The 11,098-nt window shown below is 40.7% G+C and overlaps 1 protein-coding gene across 1 annotated transcript; it reads left to right on the top strand.

Annotated features, from left to right (window-relative positions):
• Nucleotides 1-2,671: 2,671 nt before the first annotated feature.
• Nucleotides 2,672-10,572, top strand: LOC135081009 (TNF receptor-associated factor 3). The gene is made up of 10 exons (XM_063975731.1): nucleotides 2,672-2,856; nucleotides 5,151-5,264; nucleotides 5,778-5,920; nucleotides 6,253-6,466; nucleotides 7,072-7,213; nucleotides 7,641-7,807; nucleotides 8,222-8,417; nucleotides 8,646-8,761; nucleotides 9,121-9,276; nucleotides 10,038-10,572. Exons 1-10 carry the CDS (start codon nucleotides 2,743-2,745, stop codon nucleotides 10,266-10,268), a joined length of 1,593 nt encoding a protein of 530 aa, XP_063831801.1. The 5' UTR covers nucleotides 2,672-2,742; the 3' UTR covers nucleotides 10,269-10,572.
• The last annotated feature ends 526 nt before the right edge of the window (nucleotides 10,573-11,098 follow it).

The following is an 11,098-nucleotide window of genomic DNA, read 5'->3' as shown; positions in this document are numbered from 1 at the left end:
ACACACAACGCTCACTACCACTGCACACTTTTTTGTTGTTTACACTCACGTCATAACAACTCACAGCAGTCGTCACAGCTGATAGCCGATTAGCTGATCGACTGATTGGGCGAGCTATCACTTTAATGTTGCAGGCCTACTCTCATATCGTTGTCTATCCTTATTATCTTATGTTAATCACAGTAAAACGGACTCACGATACCATCGAAAAATCAACCAGCAAAGGCCATGATTTTTAAGGCGCGTCTTAGTAAATTTATTTGCATTTGTACATCTGTGCGTCATAGTTCACTTCACGAGCACTACAAAACGCACCTTCACACAAGAAAGCTAATAAAAAACTGAATTAAATCAAAGCGCACGCGCCGACAAAGCAAAAGCCGAAAAGTTGGCATAAGCGTACAGTCGACGACAAAAAAGAAACTTATTTGTTTATTATTTTATCTGCTTGCTTTCGATTTCAATTGATTCGAATCTAAATTATGATGTTGAGTATTTCATGGTAAAATATCCTATAACAGATAATAATTAAAAATTAATCGAACTTATTGTTTTGTGAAGGTAATTCAATGGCCTAGTCAATTATTTAGAAACATTAAATTAGACTATTGAAGCAAATAAAACTCTTCAATTTGTTTGTATTGATATTCCATTTATCCTAAATCAAAGTCCATTCTTAAATTAATCGTTAATGTCATCATTTCTATTACAATAGAAAAGTAGATGAGGTAGGTAGGTACCTAATTAGTTAAATAAAATTTCCGAATCATTTCCGTTCCAACTTGGTATTTATTTATGACCTATCTTATGTACCTGTGATTTAACAATAAACACAATTTTAATTTGAATAGTAAAAAAAAGTTTGTTGCATTTCTTAATTTTATTTTGGTGAGTGTACATTGCGCTAGCCGGCGGCCGGCGGCACGTGTCTAAAGGCGGCGGCACGTGTCTAAAAGTTCGTTTGCTGCGCGCCGGCTAGTGTTGTACGATACGACACTCGAGTCTTGGAATCTTACTTATTAAAAGTTTGAAGAAAATAAAATAGCTATGAATTAAGACTGTGTGTTTATTATTTTATTGGACCGTTTTAACTTTTTGATTACGAAAATCGTCAGTCTTTAGATGGATACTTCTGATTCGATTATTTGCGTTTAATGCAATTTTATTGATATTACATTTGTATTGTGCGATTTATTTTATTTTCAATTAGGATATAACATACGGATGATGATATGAAATCACTCATTATTGCCTATTAGTATACACCAACTCAAGTTCATGTCATGATTCAGTCTAGCTCAAAGAACTTAAAATACTCGAAAGGACTCGGAAGACTCAATTATTCCCTTATTCATGTGACTAACGAGTCCTAGTCTTAAAAATAAACTCAAGTCTCAAAATAAAGACTTTAAAGACTCGAGGTTCTTACAACACTAGCGCGGTCGGCTATTGTGAGGGACGGCTGTCTTTGATACCACCACATACCACCGACTCCGCCACGCATAAATAAGGATGTCAACTCCAAAATTCTTTCTAATCTTAATAATAATAAAACTATCATTATTTACTTTTATAATTTTTTTTTGTTTCTACGATGATTTTAATGATTATTATTTCAGTTTAAAATTGATAGTTGGGAACAATTATTTACTTATTTACTTCGGAATACTAAAGACTGCCGATAATCACAGGTAGATAATTCGATAGTAGCGTTTAGTTTCTGCTATGATCGAGTCAATTACGAATCACATTTTTATTTAATTTGCTAAGGGGATATTAAGCGATTAAAATTAACATGAAAAATGTGCCTGCTTTATCGTAATAATAACCGTAATTCTAAATTTCATAGTCATGGTAACTATCCCAGTTGTGTATGGCATAAAAATAAGTCATTGATTTCGGCAACTAACTTTTTGCTTCGTTTCGTTGCTACGTTTGAAATGAAAGATTTTTACAAGCGCAAAAGTATTTTAACGAACTTTTGAATAAACATCATTCCATTAAGGCCACTAAATAAGTACTTACCACATAAGATTTTTTTATGTTACCAAAAATAAATAAACTTTAATTTTCTGCTTAATTTAATTCCTCAAATAACTAGTAGTAGCCCTAGAATAGCTTGTGTGGCGCCCGGTCCGTCGTCCGGCGGCACTCTTGTGTTCGCGGCCAGTGGCCCAACGGCAGCACAAGCGCAATGGCGGCCATTACGTAAGCTCGTGTGCGTGCGTTTTTGTCGGTGTAGTAGTGAATCAGCTGAACAGGGTGTTGTATTGGGTTGATAAGAAATGAAGTTGTTTCCTTAATTATCTCGGAAACTAGCCTGAATTTTTGGCTCAAACTTTGGGAACGTATTCAGTGTGACGTATACATGCTCCCATTAAACGGAACGTAGCTGATTTAGAAGGACCCTATATATTTTTAAGCTTATTATATGAGCATAAATAATAGATACAGGACTTTGAAAATGAGTCTGCGGCAATTTTTTCGTAAAATGGTTGTGGGAGATGGGGCACTGTGAATTAAGCAAAAGAGTTTTAGTAAATCCGTTTCATTAATGGTCAACAACAAGGATTGACCTATCTTTCGCAGTTATTAAATAATCTCTGGGTGTTGCTTAAGATAGTAATTCATGCTTCCAAAATCTTAGAAATTCGCACGAAAATGTAAAATGGCTCTTAAAAGTTTCTAAAAGACGTAAAAGTGGAAAAATTAAAACGTGTGCTGAAGAAAGTGTCAGTGGCAATGAGTTTGAACAAGAGGGCCTCGGGGGAGGGAGACGGCACGATGGGGCGGAGGAACGCGAGGGAGAGTGCGTGCTACTTCTGCAATGAGATGTTTGAGTTGGGACAACTGCAGGTGCAGTACTTTTGATTACTCTAACGAAGTTTTCCTATTTTTTCTCTCTCAAGTAGGAAACCTTGTTGGAGGAGTCTCGCGGTTCAACACACCTATAGTGCGAATTCGATATTTTTGTAGATATTGCCGCTTTTCTAATGTCGATGGTTATAGTGGCAACCTTGCAAGTTAAAAAGACAAGTGGTTTATGACATAGTCTGGCTTGATTTGCAACAATACAAACTATTAATAACAAAGAATCTGTATCAACTGTCTATTTATGGTTCCTAACATCTAATTCAATCGCTCATCGCAGATTATGTTGTTGTATCGGCTTCAGTGCGATTGTATTATCAGGCGTGGAATGTGTTATCTGATCCAAGGTTAACCCTTAAATGCATGATTTTTTATTTAGTTATGAAAAAAATATTTCAATTAGGTTTTTAGTCACAGATAGGGGGAAAAATAATAAAAAAAATCTTAGTACGAAAAAAAAGTATATTTTTGAAAAATAACAGTATGTAGCCAAATGTCTACACCATGCGTTTGTATGCCATAAAATTGTTCTATGGTTTGCTTATTTGGCTTTTCTTTCCAGCATATTTGGCTCGCTACCTGAAAAGGAAATTGAGGCAGCTCTTGCTGCATTAAATGATGGTGCAGTCTCAGAAGATGATGAAAATTTAGATGGTGATAACATCGATTATTACGGGATTTATTGCATGATCTGAATGAGGAGTCCATAGATCATAATGTACCCTTGGAACATAACGAAGACCCTCCCATAGTCTATGAAGAGGAGCACATATTAGATGGTGTTTCCATGGCGGAACCTGTGGCGGGTACTTCATCGCAATCAAGTTCAGGTATTCCAGGAATTGCTGATCACGTAGCCGTACGGGTCACGTAGATGATTTGGAAAAAAAGAAATTTACCATGGGACGAAGATGGCATTGCTTTTTTAGGGGATTCGGAACTGCCCACAGAAATATCTGACCTGGAGGAGCCATTTCAGATCTTTATCCAGTTCATAAACGATGACATTGTTTCGAAAATTGTAGTCGAAACGAATTTATACATTACTCAAAAAGGGTTTACTTCAAATATTCGTATTCTATTAAGACGAATCTCAATAGAACTGACACGAAACACCATCTGAACTAATATATGCTCCTCTTCATAGACTATGGAAGGGTCTCCGTTATGTTCCAAGGGTAAGGTCTTCGTTATGTTCCAAGGGTAGATTATGATCTATGGACTCCTCGTCAAGATCATGCAATAAATCCTGTAAGTTTGGGTAAAAATCGATGTTATCATCATCTAAATTTTCATCATCTTCTGAGACTGCACCATAATTTAAAGATGCGAGCTGCCTCAATTTCCTTTTCAGATAGCGAGCCAAACATGCTGAAAAGAAAAGCCAAATAAGCAAACCATGTAACAATTCCTATCCGAACAATTTTAGGGCATAAACGCATGGTGTAGACATTTGGCTACATACACAAAAACCAAGTCGAAGGCACATTCGGGATAGATTACCAAAAAATAAGTTATAATAATGAATTCTTACATTATTTCTAATACGTATGTATTTTTTTCCAATCGTTTTAGCAATTAATTCTCACTGAATCCGAAATTCAAATACCACAAATTTTAACACTACCAATTTTTTCTCTTTCGCGATCGCTACGTCAAATATCGGTTAATTTTTTTAAAAATCTACCTTCATTTGCGGTTTTTTTATTTTTATTATGATGTTTCCTATGATATTAGCGTACGTTCAGAAACGCTTATAGAATGTGTTACTTTTTATAATTAAAAAAGTACTTCGTAGACAAATGGCAACACTATGCATTTAAGGGTTAACCAATCATCAATATTTTTGCTAGATGATCCGTTTGAAAAAAATATCGTTGAGCAGAAAAAAATAAATTCATTATTCCTAGAGCAGAAATATGATGGGACTGGAAAAAACTACAGATCAGACCATTAAATGTGTTATGGCTTGACATCTTACCACAAATCAAACCTCTCATTTCCACCACTGCAACCTTTCTATGGCCAAAACCTACATCTTGGTCGCTGATGTCGCCGAGCTGAAACCGAACCAGCTAACATCTTAAAGACAAAAATCGTATCATCATCATCATTTCAGCCATAGGACGTCCACTGCTGAACATAGGCCTCCCCTAATGCTTTCTACGTTGATCGATTGGTAGCGGCCTGCATCCAGCGCTTCCCTGCTACCTTTACGATGTCGTCGGTCCATCGTAAATCGTATATTTCTATTTATAATGCTTTCGTACCCTTCTCAGAGCCACTTGAAGCTATGCGGCAGTATCCTGGAGCAGTGCCCGCTGCGCTGCGGCGCGTGGATACAGCGCAAGCACAAGGAGACACACGCCAAAGACTGCCCGCAGTATAGCAAGGTACATTTACTACTCTTACTCTGAAGGAAGATGGACATTCTTACACTAAGGCTGGGCTGCTATACTACCCCACACAAAAACAAAAAGAAGAGCAACACAAAGCCACAATTCTTACGGATGCGAGTAAAAATAAAAGTTAATCATCATTTCGTTCATAGGATGTCCACTGCTGAACATAGGTCTCCCCCAATGATTTTCACAATGGCCGATTGGTGGCGGCCTGCATCCAGCGCCTTCTTGCTACCTTTGTGAGGTCGTCGGCCCACCTTGTGGGTGGACGTCCTTCTTCGTCGCTACACTCTTGTCAGAGTGGTCGTGGTCGTCACACCAGGTCCGGTGGCAAGTCTCACAATCCGTCTCCATTCCTCCCGCACTGCAGCCTTTCTTGTGCAATCGTGGAGTGGACCATTGAGTGCGGTTTTGATCTGGTCAGTCCAGCGCTGGGCGTCCTACGCTGCTAAAAATAAATGATATGTACTAGAAATAAAGTGCATCATAATAACTGTGTTCCAGTCTCGATCATCCACCTCCCCTACACACGCGCGGCAGACAGACCCTGTACCGCCGCCCCCGGTATCGAACCACACCTGGTCTCCGAGGCAGTCGCCTCTTGACGACTGTGTCACTTATTTGGAGAAGGAAGTCACCAACATCAAGTGAGTAACATACATTTTTCGGTTTGTCTCGCCGATGTAGTTTCATTATTATTATCAGCACTCAAACGTAATTTAGTTTTTGTCTCAGTGACCTGGTCAATAAATGGTTGCTTTGATTTCCCCATTTTTAAAATTCCAAGTCTAGCAAACATTTAGTTTACCTACACATAATGATGATCGTGAAACAGCAAACGCATGAGTGAAATGTTTGAACTTTGTCATAAGGTATAGTAGCTCAACCTGCCTGTAGGTACAGATCTAGCTAGACAGTTTTATCGTGTTTTACTTCTGCGTTTTCAAGCCATCTTTTAACGTATATCCTCCATCCCCAGAATGGTTCTCACAGAAGAATCATCCAGACGAGACGTGCAGTCCACTGAAATCGACAACCTGCGCTCTAAGCTGATCCTGGTGGAAGAGAAGAGTCAGCACTTCTTGTCGACACTGGTGTCGCTGCGCGCCGCGGTGGACGACGAGGCGGAGCGCGCGGCCAACTGGGCGGCGCAGTTCAAGCACGACCTGGCCAACGTGCAGCTGGCACTGCAGGTACTATACCTGTGTTTTAGGTCCACAGAAGAATCTAATCACCCAGATGGTCAGAAGATTGAGATGTACACTATGTGGGAAATTGGTCAAGACGTAGCACACCATCTCGGTTACTTTCTCCTGTCTTCTGGCGTGCGTTACCCATACTTCGGGTGTGCGGGCTAGCGCTTCGATTTGGACAATTTGCCGCATAGTGTACATCTGCCAAGATACTTTTCGTGGAGGCAGAACAACCTTTCCAAGTAGAATAGTCATAAGAAAGTACTGTTAATCGGTTTTCGCCTGTTTTTTCTGTTTTCAGTTTCTGACGGCATCAGATGGAATTGCGATGTTTAAGCATTCTTTGTCTTTGATATGATCTTCAAATTATTGTCGTCGTCGCTTAGCGACCTCTGAGTCACTCGACGTTATCCATCCATTACTCAGCGTAATACATTCGACACTTGCCTCGCCCATTTCCTTTTCAGTTTTGATTCCACAGTGAATTTTACTGATTTTTCAGCGCAATATAATCATAATGTAAAGTTGATATAAAAGTCGTCTTAAGTCTCGTTATAAGAACATCAGTGAAATAATGACCCCCACTGGCCTGTCTCATACTCCAGGAGCTGCAAAGCCAACAGCTGTCCACAGTCATGCGGCTGGAGAGTACGGTCAGCAGCCTGGTGCACGAGCAGCACGAGCGCGAGCTACTGGAGCAAGCACTGACACAGCACGACAACAAGATCCGCGCCGTCAACAACCTTGGTAAGTCGAGGCATCATCACCGTCACCGGTACCAGTAAATCCTGGATACACTGGAGTTGTAGTAGTAGCAACGATGTCTTTTGTTCGGCCGTATACTTCTCATGTCACATAGTCATCAGATTTCGACCATGATATACCTAGAGCTGGACACTGATATCTCTAGCCTGATACCAGCCTAAACGAGGTCTGTTAGAATAAGCGAGAGCGTCGTTGAAATGGGTCACCAATAGTGACGAAGGTAGGTCATCACATTGTGCTGAGTGAGGCCAATAGACATCGCAAATGTGACAGGGTGGCACTAAACACGTCACTTCACTATTCTTCTTCCTTGAGCTTCTGTTAAACAAAAAGCTGTCTTGGAAGTATTTCAACTTCCAGGGAACAAATTAAGTTCAAGTAATGAAAAATGACTGTCCCATTTTCCCAGAGGAAGTAATCGAGTACATAAAGAGGACTGTGGAAGAAGAGCGCGAGAGAAACGCCGAGAACAGGGCCGCGCTGGAAGCCGAGCTCATGGAAGCAAGACGGTCTTCGCAGCAGCTCGCGCAGCTGTCTGCAGTGAGGATGCAGCTGCAGAACGCAGCGAATGAACCGGTTAGTGGAATTTTATTACAGATCACTCATTTTTCTCAGTATTATCTTTACCATAAGATCAAGTTCCTTGTATCATCTTGTTGGACGTACCGATGTAAATAGCTAGTAAATGCTTACAATCGGTAATTTACCTAGAAAAACAGTCTAAATATTTTAAAGTCACTTAAGTGAACGTTACACACGTTAACGTCACAATTTTTTTTAACGAGTTGCTGCTTTTTCTGCTGAAAATCAGTATAATAAATTTTATGGAGCGGGCGTGTTGTTTCGGCACGAAAGTACCTTTTACTGTCTGCATTGTGTTTTTTTTTGGTATGTTTGCGTGTCCGATATTTGATTTCTTTTTTTTTTTTGACATTCAATAGCCAGACCCAATATTCTAGCTAACTGAACATTTTAATCTTCCATCCCCAGACTATCGACCGGCTGTCCATCTTGGAAGTGTCAACAGCAGACGCGCGTGCGCAAGCTGCCGAGCACGCCAGCCGGATGGACGTCATCTCGCGGGACCTGCGCGCGCTCACCAAGTCCTACCACAAGGTCCGGACCGAGTTGGCCGACTTTCAGGCCAGGGTCAACTTTGAGAACAGTGAGACTGGCAGTGAAAATGGTTAGTACTTGAATAGAGACCTATAAGGTAGTAGTGATCATTGAAGGATTTTTTAATTAGACGATCCCAGATTTCACGAGCTATCACCAAATATTGTAAGAAAAGTGCAGAACTGATTCTCAACCAAGAGTATTGTTATTGAGCGAGAATGGCAGTATATTAGATAATGGGCGCCGTACTGACTGCATGTCTCCAATCTGAAAGACTAAAAACCACTTCTCGTTTCAGGCCACCTCATTTGGAGAATAGACAACTTCTCAGCTCGGATGAAAGAAGCAAAAGACAATGACACGGTCCTCAGCAGCCCTCTATTCCGCACCAGCAAATACGGATACACTTTGAAGGTACGAGTACATTATTTTCTGAAACATACAGCTGTTCATTGAGGTTTCCTGCGTTAGGACAGCGCTTTTGTTTCCGTAGGTCTTTAAATACTTTTTTAAAGGCTTTCATTGGTTGTTCTGGCCCGCATTCAAGGCGCGGGAGCCCACATTCTTGGTCCCATTTTTCTAAGTCTATAGGGAACGACCGCAGCGAGAGATCACCGAAGATTTTCCTTTAGCAGTTGCTTCCAGAGATTGTCTTCGATCAGACCGTCACATAAGCTTTATGTTGGTCGACATTTGTAGTCATGACAATTGCTTATTTACTCTCTTGGCGTCAAGTCTCTATCAAGATATTCATCATCGTATCTATCCCTCAGGCCGAGGTGAACCTGAACGGCATCGGCAAGTGGAAGGGGCGGCACATCACGTGCACGGTGCGGCTGGTGGGCGGGCCCTACGACGCGCTGCTGGAGTGGCCCTGCGACTTCGGCGTCAACATCGTGCTCAAGGACCAGCCCGCTAACAGGAGCCAGGTAAGTCCCCCAATCCGGCGCAGACGACCGGGAAGAAGGAGATTCGCACGCCTCTTTCCCCCTCCCTAGGTGAGACAAGTGGGTGTTAGGCCGGGGGGCCCATCACCCACATTGCACGGTCCCATCATGTCTGGGGGGATCTACCAGGGACCAAGGTACCGGTAGACCCCCTCTCTAGCGCGGGAGGCCCGGCAAAGGCTGGGCCATGCGTTGGTACGGCGTGATCTAAAACGGTAGGACCCCACGTCGTACCAGTAAAACGCAGAGGGTGCACCGCAGGTTTTTAGTGGGTATACTTGTCAGTTGACAGCCGCTATTGCTGCCAACCGACTACTAGGGAGTCCCACATAACCCGTGCCCTTCCCCGGGGCGGGGAGTATACGCAAAGTATTTTACTGCGCAAAAAAAGGATAAGTCACCCAAACCAATTGAAATGGTAAATTGGTAGAAAAGGTGAATTCTCTTGCAGTGGAGACTAAATCACCTGATGATGAAGTCCCCCAACAAAAACGACTGGTGGCTAAGTAATTTCTAAGTAAGATGCCAGTGATTTTCTTGACGTGCACGTGCCGTAGGCCGTACAAAGCTAATGCGTTAGTTAATATGCCTCGTAATTATTTCATAGAGCGCACTACAAGTAGACATCCGATAGAGCGTGATATCCGAGACAGCCTAAATCCAAGTCTTGGACTAGATCAAGCGATAAAAACGAAAAAAAATCTTCCCTATTTGTTTCTTATCAAATATTTTCAATTTTTTAGGCAATGGACATCGTAAAATCCCTGCAGCTTCGTCGCAAGTCGTCCTCAAAGAGGCACGATTACGACTCGACAGAAGACCAGAACCAAACCCGGGCGGGTTCCACGGAGGCCCTGGACAAGTCCGTGCTTCAGCTCAAGAGGCAGTTTATCTTCATCCCGCACACCAGCCTCGACAAGTTTGACTACGTCAAGAATGACGTCATGTTCATGGAGTTTATTGTCAATATGTAGGCAGATGAATTCTGCGCCATCTTGTGGTGGATTTTAGGAACTATCTTCGGAAAGCACTCGTGGAAGGAACGCCAAAATGACAGTTGTTATTTGCGCACGCAAGCGCATGTCTATTTTATTTATAAGCGATGTTGTTAGATAACTAAAAAGTATTTTTGCCATAACAGATTTCGAATTTATTAATATTGTATGTCTGTCTCGATTATGAATATTGTTTTATTGTTCTTGTTTTTTTATTTTACCAATATTTTCTTTTGTAATCGAACAGAATTTATCTAATAAATACCTATCTCCGAAAATTATTGTTAATAAAAATCATTTAATGAAAACAATATTACTTTAATATCATTTTAATCGTGTATAGTACTATGTATGTGTAATTTAGATAATGACATTAATGAGTTAATAATGTATAATTATGTGATGAAGTTATATGTGGATGTGATGTATTCTTATTTTCAACCGACTTCAAAAAAGGAGGAGGTTCTCAATTCGACCCGTATGTTTTTTTTTTTTTTTTTTTTTTTTTTTTTTTTTTTTTTTTTTTTCTATGTTTGTTACGCGATAACTCCGCCAATTATGAACCGATTTGAACAAATCTTTTTTCGACGTATAGGTAATACCTCAAGGGTGGTCCCATTTAAATTTAATGATAAAAAAACAACCCCCAAGGGTGGAAAATTGGGGATGAACTTTTTTATACGCAATATCTCCGCCGATTATAAACCAATTTGAACGATTATTTTTTTGTTAATAGGTATTATGAAAAGGGTGGTTTCATGCGAATTTGAAGAAAATATTTCACCCCCAAGGGTGGAAAATTGGGGATG

Source organism: Ostrinia nubilalis, chromosome 19, assembly GCF_963855985.1.
Source record: "Ostrinia nubilalis chromosome 19, ilOstNubi1.1, whole genome shotgun sequence".
NCBI classification, from domain to species: Eukaryota; Metazoa; Arthropoda; class Insecta; order Lepidoptera; family Crambidae; genus Ostrinia; species Ostrinia nubilalis.
This window is presented reverse-complemented; position numbering and strand designations above follow the sequence as displayed.

Coding starts and splice junctions, on each gene's coding strand:
- LOC135081009 (XM_063975731.1), top strand. CDS start 2,743: ATGAGTTTGAACAAGAGGGCCTCGGGGGAGGGAGACGGCACGATGGGG. Junction 5,265..5,777: donor ACTGCCCGCAGTATAGCAAG/GTACATTTACTA, acceptor ACTGTGTTCCAG/TCTCGATCATCCACCTCCCC. Junction 9,277..10,037: donor AGCCCGCTAACAGGAGCCAG/GTAAGTCCCCCA, acceptor TCAATTTTTTAG/GCAATGGACATCGTAAAATC.